The sequence below is a fragment of the Podarcis bocagei genome (genome assembly GCF_964188305.1).
Source record: "Podarcis bocagei genome assembly, chromosome: 8".
Classification (NCBI taxonomy): domain Eukaryota; kingdom Metazoa; phylum Chordata; class Lepidosauria; order Squamata; family Lacertidae; genus Podarcis; species Podarcis bocagei.
In genome coordinates, this window is record NC_138133.1 from 3,784,819 (window position 1) to 3,808,308 (window position 23,490).

The following is a 23,490-nucleotide window of genomic DNA, read 5'->3' on the forward strand; positions in this document are numbered from 1 at the left end:
ATTATGCTTTTGCAGAGTAAAAAACAAACAAACTGCTGCACCAAGGAGATTACAATCTAATATTAGACATGTGCGGGAGATTAGCTGCCAAATCTAACAAATGCACATTCTTGCTAGTTAGAAGGGGCTAATACCACAGAGCTGTATTGTTGAGAGGCAGAAAGTCAGACCTTTGAAAAACATTTTCCTTCTTTTCTTTCTTGCTTTTTTTGACCAGTCTTGGATGCAGACATATCTCTGCTTGCTCCAGCCTGAAGCTGGCTATACTGTAAATATAAATATTTTGCCTGCAAAGGTTTGACTGTTGAACCAATGCAAGATTATAAGGAAGTAAATAATATTTTTAAACTTACTTCCCAAGTTGTTGCCTGATGGTTTGTTAAGGAAGAAAGGGGGAAGCCAGCCTACTTAGTTAGCTGGATTTGCTCAAAAGGCGGCTTTACAGCCTAATTCCTGTGCTTCAATTTTGCTGCTAAGGATGGGACTTTAAAAATCTATTCAACCACAACATGGAGGAAGGAGGCAAGGGTAACAGGCATCCTCTTTTTGCAAACACACTCATCTTACACAGAAGTAAATGTGACTTACTTTGGAGGCAGTGGGGTTAGGATTGCAGCCTTACCTGTCAATAAAAGAACTGCTAAAAGATTCCAAACTTTTTATTACACAGGAAAAAAAACCTTGCAATCAGTACTGCTCCACTCCACTCTCATATAGGGAGAAGATACAAAGCTTGTTCACATGTTACACTGTACATAGGTACAAGCTGTCTTTACATATGTACAAGCGTTTCTGTGAAAGAGTGTACACATATTGATTGGTACACCTCAACTATTGTGCACACAGATTACACACTCCTAGAACGCTACATGTGAGTAGCTGTACGAGTGTACAGCTCAACTATTTGTGTACACAGGTACACAGATTGTACACTCTTTGAATGCAATGTGAAAACCCCTATTGTGTCACGATTTCCCTTCTGGCATTCAAGCAGAAACTCACCCACAGTTCCCAGCAGTTTATCTGGCAATGGAGAAAACATCATGCTGTGACCGCTATGCAAATGTATATATTAAAAAGCACAGCAAAAGCTATATCAATATTATGTGACTTCAAATTGTCAGAATCTGAACTTTCTTGCAATAAGAGTCCAACCCTTTTAATTTGTCCCCCCGCCTCCCAAAAAAGTCTCCCTCCATGTTTGGAAGGAGGAGCACTTACAGCAAAGTTAGAAAAATGTTAACTCTGCATTGCACTTTATCAGCCAAAGACAATGTTTTTTCACACATGCAAGAAAAGATAGAAGGTGATGGAAATAAAAGCTCAGTCACTTCAGTAAAGGGGACTGCGTATTTGCACATGTTCTTTCATATGTGCAAGGCTTCTCTCTTTACTAAAGAATATAAGAAGCAGGAGTTCCATGTCTGTGCAACAATGCCCATGGAACTATAGGTTGGAATAATGGACTGTAACTCATACCCAGCATGAACAATACACCTTATAAAAACATTAAGGCAGGCAGAGAAAACAAGTGTGCGTTTACAGTAAATGCATGCTAATGTTAAATAGTGCTCAAGTAACAAATCAAAAGCACAACAACCAAAACATCTCAAAACAAACACACCATTTAGCTTCTTTCTATTCCCTGTTTAGGGAAGTTTTTAATATTTAATGCTGTATTGTTTTTAACACTTGATTGGAAGCAGCCCAGAGTGGCTGGGGAAACTCAGCCAGATGGGTGGGGTATAAATAAATTATTATTATTATTATTATTCTGATTATTCTGATTGGGGGAGGAGCAGAACTGGAATTTCCTGTGTGTAGATTCAAGGTGGGAATTTTCCATTCCAAGGACGAGAAGCAGTATTTTCCATGAGGCAATACTAAAAATCTAGAATTAAGAGTTAGCACTGGACATCAACTGACTTATTAGCACTTTAAATACAGTTGTTCTAATAATCCACTTCTCAAGAAAGTGTTCCAAGAAACTATTGAATGCCATAAGATTTAATTTTGCTGGAGTCATAACACAGACCAGTTCCCCCCCATTTTTAGTAATCCATGGGACCTTGTGTTCTTCTAAACAGGGGCTTAATATTGTAAACAGGTTTTTAATATATATAATTTATTGGATTTTTCCAGAAAGGGTAAATCCTGATTATCCTTGAAATAAGAGTTGGCATTTGATACCAATCATCATGAAAATGTTGTGAAAAATTTGCCCACATGCGAAGCATAAACACCCATCTGGATGTACCCCATAGACCTGTGGTGATTTGCCTTCCTCATAGGGTTTCTGGTGGACAGGAATTCTATCCTATATCCTATCTGGCGAGGTTTTGCTGTTTACAGTGCCAGCAGTACTATGAACAGTGAAATAAAGTCCTTGGGACTTCTCATGCCCATGTTCTCTCACCAGCTGCTAAGCACTGTGCAGGCAAAGCGGCAGTCTGCATGGCTCCTTCCAAAGCAAACGTTCAGGGCATTAGTAGGTCTTGCGGCATCAACAAAGACAGACTGAGATCCTGAGCAAGTGGCAAAAAGACACAATTCATTCACAGCAATGTCATCATCCATTTGGATAGCCAGTTCCTGAATGCATTGTGCTTAACAGTTCTGCAGGATTTGCTTTAGTGCTCACAAGAGGACAAAATAGAACATGACAAAATGGAATGTGCTTTCAGCAAAATAAACATTGGCACCTTGGAGACATAATAATCTAATACATACAATACTAGTAAGTGTGACATAACTCATTCTTATTTATGCTTGGTTATCCACTGCTATTCAGCAAACCTAAGGTAACTCTGCTAGTTCTTTGTAAAAAGTGAGACAGTTAGAAAGATGCTCAGTGACTAGTTCCAAGCAGTGCTGTGGTTCATTTCCTACACAAGAGTCTCAGAGCAAATACAATTAGATGCAGGTTCGGCTGCAACCTTGCAGTTCCTGCTCCATGAAGCTACTTGGGGTAGAATAAGCAAACACAGCATTTAACTTTCACACCTTCAAAACAACAGTAACCATCACAGGAGACCACTGTCCTGCACACAGAAATAAGGTCTAGCTCAACGCAGGTCTCAGGAATGAAGCGTGACACCTAGGGGTAAGATTGAGAAAGTGCAATCATTTCAATGGAATTAATTCTCAAATTTAATTCACCAGATTGTCAGACACATCCAAGGCAGTGTGTTTTTTCCAGTTTGTTCCGCCCCACAGTAGAAAAAGGAAAAAGACTAAAATAGCAAGTTCCAAGTATGCTGCTTTGACAGTACTATCCTGAGACAGGAATGCTTGTATAGCTATAAAAATAGAAAGTTTAAAAAGATACAAAAAAGGGTTACAGAAATAAAAAAGTAATTACACTTGCTGTTATGGGGACCAAAAGACAGTAAGGCAGCCCAAGCTGTATACTATATAATTATGTAGGTTGCAAACTACCAGTCAGTCTAGTGGTACCCACTTACGGAAGGGTGGGTGGTGTCTGAAAAGGAGGAAACCTGGTCTGGGAACAAAACAAAGCAGAGAGTTTCCTAGTGGTGATGTACAAGAAGCTGTGAGACTTCCCACTTCAGCATCACCCTGTACGATGTTTTCAAATAGCTGCTGCAGCCTGAAGGACTTGCACGGGGCCTGAAGAGGGATGCTAGTGAGTCAGCAACGTGTCTCTTGACAGTATCTCTCTGAATTCTTCGGTTGGGCCACATCAGACCCAGGAGTCACTTCCTTGTAAAAGGAAACTATTCCCAACATTCCACCAGATTTCTGCTTCAACTAGCCAACAGCTTTTAATACCAGTCTTCATGGCTCAAGAACTGCAGCCTCCTACTTGATACTGCCACAGTGAGCTAAGTGCTGTATGCATTCAATTAAATGAACATCGAGAACTAGAGACACGGGAGACAGAAAAGGTGGTTGCAAGTGTGCCTAGGGCTACAGATCTGCTATCTTAGTTTGAGGTGTAAAAAAAGTCCACAGCCATGGAAACAAATTATATTATCTTTCTCTCCAAGTATTACACATCTGTGCCTATCTTCAAGACAACTTCTCCATCCCACCAGTAGTTATATCTTCAGAGGGAGAAGGAGGGACCCAACAGAAGAGTCTATATGTTCATTTGTGAGTATCAGCTAATCAGGTAACTGTGCTTCTCCCTGGAATTAGTGCTCAGAACCATGCCTGAGAGATTGCCTAAGGAACAGAAAAACAAAGCACAATGGTTAGCAAATTACAGGATTTTGACAGGAACCCCACCCCCATCTAGTCCAGGAACAATTCCACCAAATGGGATGGTGGGTTTTATCAAAATCGCATCAGGTGAGAGTGGTGCAGCAGTTTTGTGTTGCTAAAAATGTTGGCTTTCAATGAACTATTGGGAATCCCTATAGTGTTGAGCCAAGTGACATCATAAAGTGGTTTTGGGGGAGGAGGCAAGGGAGAAGAATGGAACCATAGGCTTCCTTTTAAGATGACACTGACCTGGGACTGGACACTGACTGCCATCAGCAATAAGGGAACTCTGTAGCTGTTCAAGTTTCCACCTCTCCCAGAAGGAGTCACTGCAAGGTAATGGTGTGGAGAAGTCCCAAGGTGGGGGTGGCGATAAAGTAGGCAACATAAAATATATAAAAACAAAAGAAGTGGATGGGTGAGTCTAGAAATATGCCACTGTAAAAATTCCAAAATTATGAGAAGAGAGAACAGAAAGCTAGGATTTGTTTAGTCACACTACGCTGTAAAACAGAGAAGGGTCTGTTCAAACTGTCTCAAAGATGAGGAGGGAATCCCCATGGCAAATCTAACGTTTGTCACATGTATTTCAGATCCTAATTGGAGGAAGCGTCCCCTGCAGTTTAGCTAAGAAAAATCTACGACAAAGAGAATGAATGGAATAATTGAAAAGTTTCCTTACACCATGGCCCTGACCTGATGATACATTTGCACTAAACCGGGGGCATACAGGCAGCCCCAGTCAATCAACAAGAGTACCAATCACCTGGCTGGGAGTGTGAGGCGGGGCAGGGAAGGCTTAATCCAAATCCTGCTTCCCCCTTCAGAATAGTAGTTCTGGTCTATCATCTAAGCAGGGCTGGCCTAAGGCACTTTGGCACCTGAGTCGAACCACAAAATGTCCCTGCACCCAGCCAGGGAAGAAGGGATGAAGGAAGATCTACATCAGGAACAAGGGTGGGAGGAGCCCAGCAATGCCTCCTATTCGCCAAGATGTTGCGGCAGAGGCAGCATGTGGGGGGTGCGAATGCTGAGGAGGCCTCCAAGGCGTGTGCCACAGCTCTTGCTGCTACCATGGCCCCCCGAATCTGCGCCCCCTGTGGATCCTGCCGTCTGAGGCAGCCACCTCCCCTTGCCTCGTGGGTGGGTCGGCCCTGAGGGTGCTGGGAACCAAGCCTGGCAGCTGTTCCTCATCCACCTAGGGATGCTGTGCTCACGTTTATAGGTCCTTGTGCTGAATCTGAGTGTATCACAGGGATCTCTCTCAAAAGAACAGCATGTCACTAGATCTCGAAAAAGGGAATGTGCATCAAACCACTATTGCGGCTAATTAGCAAAATGGAGGCTATAGAAACAAAAATAAAAAATAAAAATTCTGGAATGGACCATTCACCAGAAAAATGCAGTTTCAGATAGGGTAGGGATGATATTACCATGAGGCTAAATGTCCCTGGCGTGGGGCAGAAGGAAACAACATTGTTTGTGCTAGGGTTGCCATACGTCTGGGGAGAATTTCCGGGATTTCAACGTGGAAGTGACGTCTGTGGGGAATTTCCGAAAAGCTGCAGTTCATCCTGGATTTTTTGCTACATAACCAAAAAATTGTTTTTTCCAAAAAGGGGGGGGGGCACAATTTGTATGTTTTTGGATTTTCACTTCGTGAAATATGGCAGCTCTCGTTTCTGCTGACTTTCCATGGATTTTCCATGGGGGTTGGGTGGAAGGCTGCCCTATGTTTGCTTATAAGTTTTCTTACCTGCACTTCACCATAAGGGCACAGGGCAGGTTACAGCAAATCATGAAAGCAGTGATAAAACATGGAAAACCATTCCAGCCCGGCAGAAAGTGATGTGAATGCATCTGAACGTGAGAATTCATTGGGTTCATTTCAGTCTCAGACCGAACTGCAGCAGGTATTCTCAATGCCATCTCATCTGCCTGTTCTGATTTTGGACTCAGTCTCAATAAGTTAGTTGTACAAGTATACAAGGGTTGCTCAACTAAAGGGTTCAAGCACAAATCAGGGCAATATATTAGACCACCATTGTCTACTGCTAATCCCACAGTTGGCACAATTAAAGGCATCATAAAAAATTTCCCTAAGAGCATCCAAAGACTAATTCCCAACATACCAATGCTATGTGAAAGCTGGGGGATTCAACAATGAAAGAGTATCTGTGTGTTTGCAGAAAAATACCCCTTATTATCAAGCAACTCAAGCAATTAGCAGGACCAGGCAAAACCAAGAGAAGACGTATTTCGTTCCAGTTGTGTGCATCATGGACAACAACTTGCATTGTTTGTCTTTGGATTCACTAATTATCTCACGGATGTCCTCTTTCATTGATGAAACTTTCAATCCCATTCAGGAACTTTACAAATTTGAAAACTTTGGGGATGAGTCTGTTACTTGGTATGAATTGTTGGCAAAAAGACTCACAACTTGGACACATTTAACTTGTGTGATCACAGTTTTACCTGCTTTGCAGCTGGCCAGCTGACATTGCACAAATTAAACACAACTTGTTGGTGCCAAGGGTTTTCTGACTAAATGTGATTTCAGTTTTATGCGTACCCCTCCCCCCCCACACCCTGGGAACATAGCCCTTGAACAAGCTGAGAGTCTACCAAAGAAATATAACCATCACTGGGTGATGTTTGGATCATGAGCCTTACTGAACTACTGGACCACAACAAAATGTGCTCTGCTATTAAAATGGTCATTCTCATAGCACTTTCCCTCCCAGTTACACAATGAACAACTAAACAATCCTTTGGTACATTGTGGAGGGCGAAGGCAGGGCTAAAATCGACAATGAGTGAAGACTAATTGTCAGGCTTGTGTTTGTTGAGCGCCCATAGAGAAAAATGGAAGAGCTATCCCAAGGATAAATTCATAAAAGACCGTTGACAACTTCACTTTTTGTTTACAGAATGATCCACCTAGTACTGTATTTTATTTAGTGTCAAGGACAGATAACCCTCTTCCTTATCAGCCAACCCTGACCCGGCAACCCTCATCTGAGGTCCACAAAAGATCTTGAAGGTAGCAAAACAAGAATGGGCCTTTTCTGTGATGGCTCCCCATTTGTGGAATGGTCTCCCCAGGGAGGGTCACCTGGCACCATCATTATATATCTTTAGCTACCAGGCAAAACCATTCCTTTTATTCCAGGCCACCGGGTAATTAAACAATCTTTGGCCTTTTAAACTGGGGGGTGGGACGGTTATTTGTTTGTTTGTTACTATGTTATGTATTTTTGTGTTTTTATATTATAAACTGCCCTGTGATCCTCAGATGAAGGGTGGTATAGAAATTTAAAGGTAAAGGGACCCCTGACCATTAGGTCCAGTCGTGACCGACTCTGGGGTTGCAGTGCTCATCTTGCTTTACTGGCCGAGGGAGCCGGTGTACAGCTTCCGGGTCATGTGGCCAGCAGGACTAAGCCGCTTCTGGCGAACCAGAGCAGCGCATGGAAACGCAGTTTCCTTCCCACCTATTTATCTACTTGCACTTTGACGTGCTTTCGAACTGCTAGGTTGGCAGGAGCTGGGACCGAGCAACGGGAGCTCACCCCGTTGCAGGGATTTGAACCGCTGACCTTCTGATCAGCAAGCCCTAGGCTCTGTGGTTTAACCCAAAGCGCCACCCATGTCCCTTGGTATAGAAATTTAATAATAATTTTAAAAGCTTTAACAAAAGAACCAGAGTGGTTTCAGACCTTGGGTTTGGCATTCACCACAATGAATGTGTAAAAGTAGGGGAAATTCAGCCTTAGGGGTTTTAATTTGGTTTAGAATTCCAAGTATTGATGTTCAATGGACAAACTCAAGCTGTATGTTTTTCTCTGTTATTGGTAAATGGACAAATAAAGGAATTTGTTAGAAGTTAGTTCTGATATGTATAATCCCATAAAATGCAGTGAATTTCCAACAGGCACAATCCACTATGATTTCTCGTTGCTTCTCTTTAGCACAATGCAATGGTTTGTGGAATTACGTTCTATGAAGACTGCAAATCATCATCAACAACCTATAGTTAAAAATCTTTTTACAAATCTACTTTTTACAAATCTACCCCTGCCCCTGAAATTATTTCTGCAGACACCCATGTGCTTGGGAAGTTCAGCTAAAATATATAACACAGATCAAGAAATGTACCACCAAAGCCTCTGTGGTTAAAGCAGAATTCAATTAGCTGTTAGAGACAAAAAGGTTTCCTTTTGAAAATGGAAGTTTGGTCCAAATGAAGAGAACAAAAAAGAAAAGAAATGCAAGCAGACAATAGCAGGGGCTTAAAATGAATTTGAGAAGCAAATTGCTAAAAACATAAACAATAACAATGAATTATTTAAATACATCAGAGGCAGGAGGATAACTAGAGAAGTGGTGGGACCCTAGAATGACAAGGTCAAAAGTGTGCGAAAAGAAGAAAAGGAGATTGTAGAAAAGTTGAATGGATTCTTTGTGTCTGTCTTCACAGTGGAAGAGGCAGCGGAGGCAGAACAAAGCCACTGTGGCTAGTAGCCATTGCTAGTCTTATCTTCCATGAATTTGTATACAGTGGTACCTCGGGTTAAATACTTAATTCGTTCCAGAGGTCCGTTCTTAACCTGAAACTGTTCTTAACCTGAAGCCCCAGTTTAGCTCATGGGGCCTCCTGCTGCCGCCACGCCGCCGGAGCACAATTTCTGTTCTTATCCTGAAGCAAAGTTCTTAACCTGAAGCACTATTTCTGGGTTAGCAGAGTCTGTAACCTGAAGCGTATGTAACCCGAGTTACCACTGTATTACAAATGTGGTTGAACCATTGATTTGTGTAATGGCATTATATCAGTTTTGTTTTCCTTTCCTAATTATCCCTAGCAGGAAATTTGCCTTTTTCACAGCTCAACATCTTTGTTGAGCTATCCACTATGACCCCAAGGTATCATTCCTGGTCAGTCAGAGATGGTTCAGACCTCATTAGGGTATATGTGAAATTGGGTTTTTTCTCTTCACATGCACCACTTTACACTTGTTTACATTGAACTGTGTTCACCATTTCACCACTCATCTTTTTTGGAGCTCTTCACTACCTCTTTTTCTTTTAACCACTTTGCATCATTAGCAATCATGGCCACCCCACTGCTCACCCCTAGCTCCAAATCATTTCAGAATAAGTTAAAAAGTATAGGTCCTAATACTGATCTTTGGGGGACTCCACTTTCTACATCCTTCTGTTGATAGATCTGTCCATCTATTCTTACTTAAACAATACCTGATACAAAAGAGGAGCCTGCCTCTGATTCCATGACTGCTGAGCTTACTCAGGAGTCTTTGGTGAAGTAGTTTCTCAACTGGATCACCACTATCTATATGGTATTGACACTCTAAAAAGGAGTGAGATGGGATGTATCCTTGCAGAAGCCATGCTGATTTTGCTTCAGTGGGGCTTGTTCTATATGCTTGCTTGTTTTATCTTCAACTAGTATTTCTACCAGGACAAACATTAAGCTAATTGGCCCGTGATTTCCAGGCTCTCTTGCCACTCCCTGTAGCCCCAATCCTCTTTTTAAAATTGGTGCCACGGTGCTCACTTTCTAGTCCTTAGGCCTTCAGAGTCACCTCTCCCTCAGCAGTGAGTAACTAGAATAGGAAGTAACCCCTAGTCAAGCTAACAGATTTAGCTGTAGTCACTTTTTACAAGAACTAATAAATGTCAACCTAATTGACATATTTTATAAAGTATTAAATGTTAGATTACTTCAGCATATACTTTTTAAAATCAATATTTCCATTAATTAATAAAATATATAGATTGAAGAACCCAGAATGTATGTTTGATGCCACATCTACACCTTGCATTTAAAGCACATTTACAGTCATACATCATGTTATGGACGCTTCAGGTTATGTGTTTTTGGGTTATGGACTGCAGGAAACCCGGAAGTACTGGAACGGGTTATTTCCAGGTTTCGCCACTCACACATGCGCGCTTTGCGCATGCGCAGAAGCATCAAATTGTGCCGGCGCAGACGCGGCGCTTCAGGATGCGAACGCTGCGGGTTGCGGACGTGCCTCCATCACGGATTACATCCGCAACTCGAGGTTCCACTGTATAGCACTTTAACAGTCATGGCTTTCCCCAAAGAATCCTGGAAACTGCCATTTCCCCCTCACACAGTTACAATTCCCAACACCTTTAACAAACTGCAGTCCACAGGATTCTCTGGAGGAAGTATGGTGTGGATGTAACCTTTGGTAAATCAGAATTCAGATATGAATAATACAGCTGCTGTGGTCTACAATGACCACAACATAATGAAGAATGCCACTCAGGCTGCTGGTACATTGGAAATGGATTTCCAAACGCTTATGGAATGGAATGAAACAACTGCTTTCATAATTAATGTAATTATAAAAGAAAAAGTGAGTTACTGCTGTATAGTGCTTGTCAAGCATACAGTTAGTAGTGATTTTCCCCTACCACCACTGCCGTTATAATTTTCCTTATTTTATTCATTCAGCACTTGGGTCCTAAATAAATATTTGTTCCCATGGACTGACATGTGTACAACATATTTTTTTGGATGCTGCAATAATATAGCAGTTGGTATTATTGATTATGAGAACCCTTTTGAGAGCGGAGCAGAAATTTGCCAGTAAAGAAAGAGAAGGTGTACGTACCTCTTGCATTTCCCAGTGTTTGACAATCAAGATCATCATCAATAAACTCCTCCCCCTGGATGATATTTTGGGTGTCCTCTCTACGGTTTACAGGGTTGGTCATCTCTTGTTCTTTTTCATTTTGCATCTGTGCATAGACATTTCTGCCTGGTAATTTCCTTAAGAGTACAAGACAGGATTGTAATGCAATGTTGTACAGTGCTGCTCTGATCCACAAATGGGTGTGGATAGTACCAGCTCATTAAGACTCAATTGAATTGGCTAGAAGCACCTATTCATGCTGATGGGAATGTACTTGCCAACCTAGAACCACCTATTTTTTGCATGCTACTATAGCCATACTAGGACCTAAATCAGATGTTGGCAACCTAAGACCCATGGACTGGTTCTGGCCCATGAGCTTCCTGGAACCGGCCCATGGCCATTCCGTGGATCGGCGTGCAGATTCCGTGCTTGGGGGGGGGCACCATTTTTTTTCTCGCCATGGGAACTGACTTCCGGGTCAGAAGAGCGACGGAAATAGCATGTGCGCATGTGCACGGGTGCTCCTCCATCTCAGAAGAGCGCCGAAAATAGCTTGAGCACCCGCATGGGTGCACACGCTCCGGCCCATCGAGAGGTCTGTCAGGGAGTGGACCGCCCCAGCCTCAAAAAACGTTGCTGACCCCTGGCCTAAATCTTTACCTCCAAAAGGAATGTTTAAAAGGTGCATTGAGGCAAATCCCTGGTTAAGAACATAAAAAGAGGCCATGGTTCGGGATCTTGTTCTCACAGTGGCCAACAAGATGCCTGTGGGATGTCTGCCCATGGGGCACACCACTGGCATTCTGGGTCATCGGACACAGTTCTATATGACTTGGTTGTGCACAATCAACATGCAGGTACGACTTGATGTTCTGCTTCTTCCCTGAGGCAAGCAGAGATACAAACCAGGAATTGTCAGTTAAGCTTGGCTTCCTGTTACATCTGAACCCATAGTCATGCTTCGTTTTTCCCATGTTTGTTTCTCTATTTGCATCAGGGGAGAAGCAAAGCTTCAGGTTGCACCTGTGTGTTGATTGTGCACAACAAACCAGAAACAACGGCTGATTGTTATGTGTCAGTGTGGCCAAAGAACGGGAAATTTGATGTCTGCAGAGTTCAGTGTCCCAACCCTCAGTTCCAGAGAACTCTTCTATCCAACTAGGGCTGGACAGATCAATCTATTTACATTCTGTGTCAATTTTTCAGGTCCATTCCATTTCTGCATTTATTTGTGATTGTTCATTATTATCTCAATGTGCACATTTATAAATAGATGTTATTTTTAAAAGTTTAACACATTTTTGTGTATTTTATTTGAGTTGAGAACTACTTTTGAAGGATAGTTATGTTCCTCCTTCCATTTGGGAAGTGTAGATCAGGTTGTTTTGAATCAGAAATTGAATTCCTCAAGTATCCCCAGATCTAACCTAGTGTTTGTGACATAAGCTGACTAAGAAAATGATTTGTTTAGCCCCGAAGTACTCTTCTCATTTGTATTTCCAGTGTTATGATTGCTCGTTGCTCACTTGAAGGAATTGAATTTTGACCTTGGAACAACAGATTGCTCGTTTCCTGCTTACTCATTATTATGAACAATGGATCTTTAGTAACTCGGATTGGTACAGCTTGTGACTATAATTAAAGTGAAATGAATGCTACTGTCCTAACTCTACAATGCTGCTCTTAGGAAGCTGAGCACCAGGCAACCCCTGAAAGATGCATGGAAGCGCCAGGTTCTGCTCTGCTGAGTTTTGGTAGAGAGGGCTGACACCAACTCACCAGATACTCTTACTTTTCCCTTGTTGCAGCAGAGGGAATAACAGTCACATCAACCACTGCAAACCATTTTGAAGTCTAGTCATACAGTGTTATTCAGGACTCGCCCCCAAATACTTGATCAGGCAAGGGGGTATTTTTTTACTTTTTGATTTCTGGACCGAAAGGCTTCCACCCGGGACGTGGGGCAGGAGCCTAGCCCAGCCTGGGTGGGTGGGGGCAGGGAACGGAACGCAAAGCCACTGGGACCTTTCTGCCCTGCAGGCACAGGGGTTCTGAAGCTGCTACACATCCTGGAAAAATCATTTCCCCACAGACTTTACTCACAACGTTTTGTACAGGCAAAGTTACTTTCAGTTTAATTTTTTAAAAATCTGTCCCTACTGTGAATAATATTTTGTTTCCTAAAAAGGGGAATTATTATTATTATATCTGCTTTATATCTGTTTTGGAAGCTATTAACATACCATGAGCTTATAATAATAGGGTTAGGGAAAAGATGTTGGAAAAAAGGTGAATTTTTTTTTTTAAAGAAAAGAAAAGCTTTTCCTATGATTTCCAGACAACTTCTGCTTTATAAACATATTCTGCATATGATGCCAGATATAAAATCACTTGCCTTTTAAACTTGTAGAGGATGATAGCACCTACAGCCACCAGAGAGATGACAAAAAGGGCCATTATCGCCCAGTACCCTCCTCCTCCAATACTCTGAGAATCTGAAACCAAAGGCACACACTGTTAAATTCAATCCTGAGCACAACCAACCATCCTCTGTATTTAGCATTAGTGCAGATTCTTTTTTAATAAAGTGACCCTAAACTGTATCCACTCATCTTGTCCACAATGCAGTAAAGTCAATGGGACTAAGGTCCTGGGAAGGGTATAGCCATTGACTTAACTGCAATTCCCAGCCCCCTTCACAAAGTCCCAGGATGCTTTGGGGGAGGCCACGTGCTTTATGTATGGTGTGGGAAAGATCTAACTCCCCAGGCCTAACCTCATTTCTGGACGCAGGGAATCTTCACTTCAATAGGATTTTCTTCCATATAATATTTAAGAGCAAGATTTAAATTTTATTCAAAGTGATTGTTTTAATTGTAATGATAGGCTGACTGGTGTGTGTGTGTGTGTGTGTGTGTGTGTGTGTGAATTCCAAACCAATATGGAGCTTCAATATTATTTTAACTTAAACATGAGAGGAACATCAACTAACTGTCAAAAAAGGATACACATTTTACCTGAATCCGAGCTAACTAAGGTCACAAAGACCCAGTGTCCTCCTCTCATGAAGAAACTGATGTTCTGGGCATTCAAAGATTGCTTAATAGCAGCTATTCTCTGGAAACATAAGAAAAACTGCATTAGGCAGGTCCTACCTTCCACAACCGCCAAAAGGAAGTCATTGCTTGTGTGGAGTTATTCACTGTTGAGTTGCTATGAAAATTCAGCCAAAAGTAAAATTCAAAATGAAGTAGGGGTTTCTTATACAGTGGTACCTCGGGTTAAGTACTTAATTCGTTCCGGGAGTCCGTACTTAACCTGAAACTGTTCTTAACCTGAAGCACCACTTTAGCTAATGGGGCCTCCTGCTGCTGCTGCGCTGCCGGAGCACGATTTCTGTTCTCATCATGAAACAAAGTTCTTAACCTGAAGCACTATTTCTGGGTTAGCGGAGTCTGTAACCTGAAGCGTATGTAACCCGAGGTACCACTGTACTCAAATCTGGGTTACCCACAGCAAATTTTGAGGCAAAACATTCATCTATGAGAAGGCAGTGAATCCTGACGCTGCAGAATCTGAAATAATTGCTATTAAAGCTGATGGCAAAAGATGAATATTTTAATACTATAGGGGCCCTGTGACTTCTGAAATATTGATTTTGTTCAGTGGTAGTCACAAGGACTTTTCACTTCATGCTTCAGCTGCAAGAGCACTGAGGCATGATTATGCATCCAGTAACTGCCCATATTAAAAAAGAAATGATAAGACAAGACTGAGCAGTGTTTGTCAGGATGATATCTGTCTCAATTCAGCATGTACAGTATTTGGGGCACAGGGTTTTTTTTTCATGTAACATGATACGCTCTCCAAGGCTAATGCCTTGCACTCTTTCCAAGGAGGAGAAGGAGAAATAAGAAAATTGGAATGTGAATCTAGGGCCAATTCATACCTTACAATTGCAGCCTAATTGGATGGTTGCTTCCTATACCAGTGCTGCACATCCCCATATATTAGGAGTGTGCATACATGACCTGTGTCCTGGGGGCTCCAGGCACATAGAACAGATGTAGTCGTGATGATGCATCAGCTGTTAGAGGGAACATTCAATGTGACAGTCCCCTCCTAAAATACTTTTAGGCCATTCAAAGAGTGAATTTCTGCTATGCTAGACATGTTGCAAAATTACACAGTGCTCTTAGTTTAATAAGGAGTGAGACAGTCAATGTGTATTGTGTTCTAAATTAATATTCATCAGTCTTCTTACCTTATTGCTAGACATACTTATTTTGCTTTTGGTGTGGTTCATGGATAGAAGCACGTGTAAATCTGCAGTTGTGGGCAGTCCAGGTTTTACTACTGTAACAAGACCTTCTTCAGGTACGCCTGTTTCCTGAGGGGAGAGAAACCATTCAGAAATGGACTTGGACTGCACGGCTACCTTTGTAATAAACTGCTCTATTATAGCTCCTTTAAAGTGATTTGATTTGTTTCTTGCCTCACATGAATTAGTCAAGGTTTGGAATAACTACTGGAAAAGAACAAACAAACAAACAAACAAACAAACAAATGGATGTAATAAAGAATAAAGAATAATAATTGGAAGATTTAGGCAATTTGTTTTAAAAAGTGGAAAATACTTATTAAGTTCAAGTGTCTTGTAGTTTCACCAGTGCCTTATTGCTTGCACTAATGACAGATTTAGTGCTGAGTGCTGTATCATCATCATCTAATTATTTATACCCCACCTTTTCCCCTGATGGGACTCAAGTTGGCAAAGATTCCCTTTTTTCCTCCCCAATTTTAACAGATGGTTATGCAGTCTGATCCATAGCTGTCAATTTCCCCCTTTTAAAAAGGGAAATTCCCTTATTCTGAATAGGATTCCTCGCAAGAAAAGGGAAAAGTTGACAGCTATGGTCTGATCTTATGCATTTACACTATGTTAAGTCCCATTGTGTTCAGTGAGTCTCTTTCCTAGCTAAGTATGCAAAAGATTGCAGTTCCATCTTCTAACATGGTAAGCAATATGTTTGTCTGTGTGCACCTTGCAGGGCAAGGTGGGAGATCTATTTATTTAGTTAGTTAGTCATTTTATCTTGCTCAAGGCAACTTCCAACTGAACAACCAACAAAACCCCATTGCATAGTTACATCAAAACCGGAGGCAGGAGGTGGTGGAATATGTATATATTCTTTAAAAAAAAAACATTAAAACATTTTTTCAAAAGTTACAATACAGCTTTGTCCATTGCCATAGTATCACAAAATGATCATTCTAATCCTCAATCCCACATCACTGTCATGTTGGCTTGAACCCAAGCAACAATCTGGCTAGACATTTTTAATTGATATATCCCCTCGATGATGATGATAGAGCAATGCTCCAGATGTTATTAACCCAAGCCTCTATTGGTTTATTAGAGGTTCCTTCCATCGTTGGACAATAAATAAAAAAACAATCTGAATGTGAAACATTTTCTTGTGAGGAGGTGATATTGAAAATTATAGTGATGTAGGTAATGTGTCTGAAATTGAGCAAAACAATTTAGTGAAATACTGATAGGAGGTGAACATAACAGATCAAAATCATTTTTGTATCATAAGTATTCCACTATTCTTTTTACGATAGGCATTCCTCTCAAGCCAGTGACAAGTATTTTAAGAAAATTACTCCCGAATAATGAGTTAATCATATTCCTCTCAAGAGAAGTCAATTTGTGCTTGTTATGGATCCTCGCTGATGTACAGTATATCAAAGCATTGTTTGCACTTTGTTGCTTGAGCCCTAAATTATATGCCATAATTTTAAATCTAATGCACACCTCAAATTTCAGAACCTTGAAACCAAAAAAAGTATTTGCTGGTGATTGTAAATGTGCCATTGATTCAAAAGCGTACCTTAATTTTTGTACCACAATTTGGCCAAAAATGGTGAGCATTAGATTTGAGTAAATACAAGCAATTCAAGAGCATTTATTTACAATCACTGTTAAAACCTTGATAACTTGATAAATAAATAACGTAAAACCACATTCTCCCTGAAAAATGTCTCTACTTCATTTAAAGACACAAAGGGAACAAGAAGTAAAACCAAAACCCAGGTATGTCATCCTGCTGCACTAACTCTATATACAAGCTTCTCCAAAGGCTCCACATTCCCTCTGTTCCCTCTCTGCTAAATTTGCAAACCATCAGAGCACCTTTGCAATCTGTTGTGTTACGACACGGCCAACATCTTCCCGCCAGGCAGGTATGTTTGGGTTGTATAAGTCCAGGTGTTCAGAAAACCTTAGAGGAAGTACTTGAAAATTATCTGGAAACAGGGAGAGAGAACTTAAAAACAAATTTTGTATACATAAAAAAAACCAATTCTGGATTTGCACAAAAGTTTCTCTGAACAAGGCTATTATGCAAAAGAAATATTCTATAACCACAGTCTTTATCTGAAAATTTTCACAACAGAAAACAAGCAACTAAGGGCATAACTACATAGTACATGAACACACACGAGTAACAAAACCATGACAATCACTGGAAGAGTAGAATTAATTCCCCAAAGCTGATTGCGTGCCAGGATTTGTCATGTTCACAGCTGAAGCACCCACGGACTTGTAAATATTCAGAAAAGCCCAAGCTTTAACCCAAGCTGTCTCAGCTACAATAGGATGGAGGTGAAAGAATTTGCATAGTTTAAAATATATATTTGAAAGGAAAGTGTCTCACCCAAAACCCGGACAATCTTGGAATCCTGAAGCATGGAGTTCCCACAGGAAGCCTGAACTGTAACTCTGACTTCCCCCACCTCTGCAAAACTGGTTACCAAAAAATTCTCCAGTGACAGAAGTGGCTAAAAAAAAAGAAAAGAAAAGAAAGAGGAAAAAATAAGCAAAGCCCAAATGTTCAACTAAGAGCTTTCATCTTCAAATTGAAGGGGGTAACAAACCTGGGGACAATTTTCAGGGGAAGCAAAATTATTTGAAACATCTGAGGGAACTTCCCATTGGCAGCAGCGATGGTGCTCGTCTTTCTCCCCACTTTTAACCCTTTTATTAAAAAAGTGTGTCCACACCACCTTTGTCAGCAGAGGAGCTTCCCTTGATCACTACCAGCTGGCAGGTGCCATTTTTGTTCCCTGCAATGTCTCAGACGCAGCGTCATTCCAGGACATTATGAAACAAAAACAGAAGCCAACAGGTGGCAGCCGCCAAGAGAAGCTCCAATGCTTATGAGCAAGGGCACCAAACAAGGTCTTAAAAAACCAAAAAGAAGACTACCATTGCTAGCACCAATTCACAAAAACCTGCAAATGGCACGTGGAATGGGGGCCATTTTCTTTCAGTCCTAGAGCAGAGGGTGAGAAACAAATGAAGGGTGAAGAAAAATGCTGAGAACATTGCAACTGTGGAAGCATAAATATTTCATATGGTAACAAACTGTTTAATTTGGTCTAAGCAGGGCTTTGTTTGTGTGAGGATTCACCAGGGCATTACCCTGGAACTTGTATTTGCTGCCAAGGCTCAACCCTGGAAAGCGCTCCTGGGTAGTCTCTGGGTAGCAGCAGGGTGCGCCAAGGCATCGGGGATTAGCAGCAGAAGATCCAAGGTCAAGCAACAATTATTTTCAGAGGAGCATGCAGTACATATTCTTGTTTCTTCTTTTTTAGAAATTCACATGGGAAGCTAGATGCTGCATGCAAATGTGCATAACGAAACCCCACCAGTTTTTGAAAAAAAGAAGAGCTTCAGGAACCTGCAATTTTGAGTGGAAGGACAGCAGGGGAGGAAAGGCGCTTAACCCTTTCTCAACTGGCTCCAAATCCTCCTATGCTGACTTTTCCAGTTCTGAACATGTCTATCCTGCAAACATGCACCTAGAACACATGGCAGGGGGAAGCAGCTTGGGAGGGGCAGCTCTGGGCAGAAAAAAGTAAATAAAGCAGCTTTCCCTCGTCCCCTGCTGCTACTTCCCTCAAAATTGCAGCCTCCTGGTGCTGCTTTTAATTTTAAAATGTTTTTTTTTACATACATACATACATACACATCAAAATTATCTGTGTATCATCGGGTGCATGTTATCCAGAACAAGCCTGAGTAGAAGTATGAAAGATGTGAGACACTAAATTTTAAGGAAAATGCAAAAATATTAACTATATTATGAAGGAAATCAGAATGTACAGTATATTTGAATGGAATAAATAAGGAAGACGAACACTTTAGAGCTGGCAAAAAAAGCATAAAAACTAACAAAATACCAGTTTCCTTAGACAAAAGCCTTTCCTCACTGTCTGGCATGATGTTGTATCTGGGCAGTGCCCCAAACGCCACTTGCTTTCAGGAGTCGTTTTGATCTCAGCCATTTCCAGTGGGGGTGTTTTGGTGGTGGGGGTGGCAGTGCACAAAGGGCTGGTTTCCAGAGCTCCCAAGCAAATGTAACACCAGTAGAAAGATGCAAGGAAAAGCAGACACAGCTGACATCATGGCCAAAACCAGTTCCAGTTTTGGATCTGCCAAGAGATTGCTGTTTGAATTACTGTATTTACTCAAATCTAATGTGCACTTTTTTGGCCAAATCACGTTGCAAAAATAAAGGTGTGCATTAGATTCAATGGCACATTTACATTTACCAACAAACAATTTTTTGGTTTCAAGGTTCTGAAAATTGAGATGTGCATTAAATTTGGTGGTGCATTAGACTCGTGTAAATACGGTACCTAAATTCTCTCAGTTGTTTCAAAATCTTACCCAATTGAAATGAGCAGACAGAGCTTATTAGCCAATGAGGGAAAGGACTAAAAAAACTAGCTAACTTAAGAAAAGTAGGCAAATAAGCTTTTGAAACCTAGGTCGCATCAACACCATACATTTAAAACATATTTAAAGCACACAATGAATTTCTCCAATGAATCCTGATAACTGTCGTTTACCCTCCACAGAGCTACAATTTCCAGCAACCTCAAAAAACTACAGTTCCCAGGATTCTTTGGACAAAGCCAAGCAGATGGTGTGGATGTGACCGGAGGTGACCAGAGCGGGTGCAGCCATGAGGCAGGTGAGGCTGCTGCTTCTGCCGCCCCATCAGTGCTGATTTGGGACAATATCACAGTCATTTTGGGTGAGATTTCACCAAAAATCGACGTGCCCAAAATTGGCATTGATGGTGGCAGCCCTTCACCAGTGGGAGATGGGGCAGGCTGCGTGGCAGCTGCGGAAGCAGGTCAGTGATGGCAGGAGCCCTGAAGGCAGGGCAAAGCAGGACTTCCTGTTCCATCTCCAGTGGAGAAACGGGACACGCCACTCCTGGATGGGACCTTAATGTAGATGGAGTCTGTCTGTATGTGCGTAAGTGACAACGATTCTCCCTTCTGTGATTTGTACATGGGAAACTGAACACCCACATCAAACAGGTTGCTTGAGAATGGGCATAGTTTTAAGAAGCTGGACAGGTTAAGTTGGCCAAAGTAAGAAATTAAGCCAATTTCTATCAGGGCATCTAAGGTGACCTCTTACCCTCTCATACACTGAATTCCTAATAAAAATATTATTTACTATTTATAAAAGGATTATCACTCTTCCGTACTGCTATACTTTGTTTGTTCCTAAATTTATTGTTCTAGCCAAAAGCCTTGACAAACTTGTAGCAATAGTATTACTAAAATAATAATATAAGCCAACATCCATGATATTAAGTGAGAGAAGTTACCAGAGACAACAAACTCAAATTCAATTTGATTTGAAATCAAACCTCTGAATTTCCACAACAATTTATAGCAATTTTATCTAACTCCCTTTCTCTGATTTTTTCAGCCCGTGTATAGAGGGCCACTGTCTGTGTTGCGAAACTATTATTGTCACTCCAAAGAAACAGCACATTTTCTGCTGGGGGTGTGCTAGCTTGCTTGTGTGAACAAAGGCTTCAGAAAACGACCTCTTGGGTCTCCACATAAGGGGCAGGCTGGCAGATCACAAGTGATGTCTTCCACTTGTGGTCTGTCTGCATATGGGACCTTCTTGTAGTGACTATCCAGGACTGCAGGGCATCACTTGGGAATGCAGCTCAATAGAGGCATTTCTTAAGGAAACTGGTGAGAATTTGTTCAGGTAACTAGTTCTAAAATGCTCTGTTCTCAGGAATGGATATCAAGGGGGAAATTGGTGTTTCTAATTAGTTGCAGGTCTCTTCTAGATTCTATCCAGAAGAGCCAATTCCTTAGTTGACACTTAGCCAAGGTTAATGCTAACCTTAGTTCTGGAAAATGATAATAGTTTAAAATCCTAAAGACCCAAAAGGTCTTTATAATTGTGAGTACTCTTGAAAAAAAGGAGTTGCAGTGCTCAGGTAAATACAAAGGATAATGGAGACAAAATTTTGTGTAACAGAATGGTATCGCATAAGATTGTGATGTTTCTTATATGTGCTACAAGAATAAGAAGCAAAGTTTTAAAACAGGGGTGGTAAACCTCTAAAAGTTGCTGGATTACAAGACCCATTATATCTGCCTATTAGCCGTGATGGCTGGGGCTAATGAGAGTTGGGGTCCAGCAATATCTTGAGAGCCACAGGTTAGGAACTCCTGTTTTAAATATTGGAGAAGTCAGAATTAATTACTAGTCAATACCTGAAGGTTGTTTCCAATCCACCAGTAAAACAGTGTAAAGTTAGCGTTTCTGGGAAAGATGATGGCTGTCAGGTTCACCTTCTGATTTTTGCCAGTAACAGGAACTACTTCTAGCTGTAATGCCTGCAGTGGAGCTAAAAAAAGTCCCCATCATTAATTAAGAAACTATTAATTTATCAAGCACTTCAGGTTCTGAAATCTTTAAACAATTCATCAGCAATATCATACTGAAGCGCTGAGAGACATAAGCAATGCATTTCAAGCAAATCCCACATTGCCAACAGGTTGAGGTAAATGGCCAAAGCCAAGTGGTGAATCACTTTCCGGCAGCACTTTCTCTTGCATGCTAGAATATACAAGAAAATGGTCACCGAATTAACTCTCCTACAGAATGAAATTTTCTTGAATATTTGAGATGCTCTTGCTTGAAAGTTCAGCATGTCCACTCAAAGCGTTAAGGGACCCAAGCAATATTTGTGACACATTGAAATTTTCATCAAGAAAAAGAGAAGTGGATTTTATTATGCTTACAAGTAGGAAGTAGATTCCAAAGCCTTTATGAAGCCCCTCATATCCATGTTTGAGCAGCACTGAACACACCAACTTTGAAAGGCATTTCAAGATTCAGAGAATGGAGACTCTATGAAGTAGCTTAGCCTTCTGCTTTGATAAAAGGAGCTGTGCAACTCCCAAAATTGACAGACCAAGTTATAGTGCAACTCCCTAACCAGACTGAGCCAAAATATTGGCAGAGTCACTTTCAACACCCTATGGGACCAGAGAGTATGCAAAGAGATTTTGCTTCAGCTTCAGCTTAGTGGGATGGGGAAGGTTTCTCCATCTTGGCCAGACAAGCTCAGGAATTGCACACCTGAATTTCTGCCAAAAGCTTAAGTCATGGTTTTGCTGGATGTCTGACCGACTAGACAATCTCTGTTCCCACACTAGTTTGATGCTAGGGCAACAAAACAGATGGACTTAAGTGTTACTGAAAGACTTTCCGCACTATCTGTTTTGCACATCACTGCAAAACAGACTGCATAAGAGGTACTACATTGACAAATAGTAATGTTGTAGCACCTAATGGTATGACCTAATGGTCAGGGGTCCCTTTACCCTTTACCTAATGTTGTAGCACAGGGATTTGTGCAAAGCAGAGCTCATGCGCCACCTATGTATGCTTCCATTGATTTCTAGCAGGTGGGCTTGGGTGCTGAACAGCTTTCAGGGATCCAGCGTACTGAATAAATGTGTCAGAGATCACATACTATGGACCTCTGGCAGTCCCTGACACACCAACACACCTTGGGTTCATAAACAAAAAGAGCACTTAGCTGGTCAAATTTAGCTGAGTCTCTGCTTCTTTCTGAAGTGACAAAAGCCTTCATTTCACAGGTTGCCAAGACTGACCTATGGCAATAGTAGTATGGCTATGACTACTTCTACTGCTACTAAGGATGTTGATGACAAAAGACTAGAGAAGAATTAAGAAAAAGAGGTCAAGACTTACACTGAACCTGAATAAACACAACTGCTTCGTCTCGGCCTGCAGCATTCTCAGCTATCACTGAGACTCGGTAAATCCCAGGGTTTGCATAGCGGTGTTGTATGGGTTCACCTGTCAATGTGAGATTCACATAGATGGCCTTAACGCCATCGCCAAGGTTCAGCTGATACTTGGTGTTTAAAATATCTCCCTATGAAAAGCCAAGGACAGCAAAAATAAGAGACAGGTAAAACCAAAACAAAGCCACACACACACACTTGCATTCAGCTCCATCATAAAGACTGACACTGGGAAACAAACAGAATTAGTCATCAGGAGGATTATTACTGCCAATTCTTTCATAGGGCTTTCATCTCTTTTAATACATAGACATTTGGAAGATTCTTAAATAAATCAGATGAAATGTGTGAGACTATTCCCTGGAATAATGCCTGTTCAGCATTCAGAATG

At 41.3% G+C, this 23,490-nt stretch overlaps 1 protein-coding gene across 1 annotated transcript in view; it reads right to left on the reverse strand.

The window, feature by feature from the left end:
• Positions 1-644: 644 nt before the first annotated feature.
• The window catches only part of SORCS2 (sortilin related VPS10 domain containing receptor 2), a 132,539-nt gene continuing 109,693 nt past the window's right edge, over positions 645-23,490 (reverse strand). Inside the window, exons 19-28 of the mRNA XM_081206241.1 lie at positions 23,044-23,230; positions 21,534-21,667; positions 17,642-17,765; positions 17,119-17,231; positions 15,184-15,309; positions 13,937-14,036; positions 13,315-13,414; positions 10,896-11,053; positions 4,477-4,556; positions 645-4,188 (exon numbers count right to left, since the gene is read on the reverse strand). Of these exons, the coding sequence (XP_081062367.1) occupies positions 4,165-4,188; positions 4,477-4,556; positions 10,896-11,053; positions 13,315-13,414; positions 13,937-14,036; positions 15,184-15,309; positions 17,119-17,231; positions 17,642-17,765; positions 21,534-21,667; positions 23,044-23,230 (1,146 nt within the window). The 3' untranslated portion in view covers positions 645-4,164. The remainder of the gene's footprint in view (positions 4,189-4,476; positions 4,557-10,895; positions 11,054-13,314; positions 13,415-13,936; positions 14,037-15,183; positions 15,310-17,118; positions 17,232-17,641; positions 17,766-21,533; positions 21,668-23,043; positions 23,231-23,490) is intronic.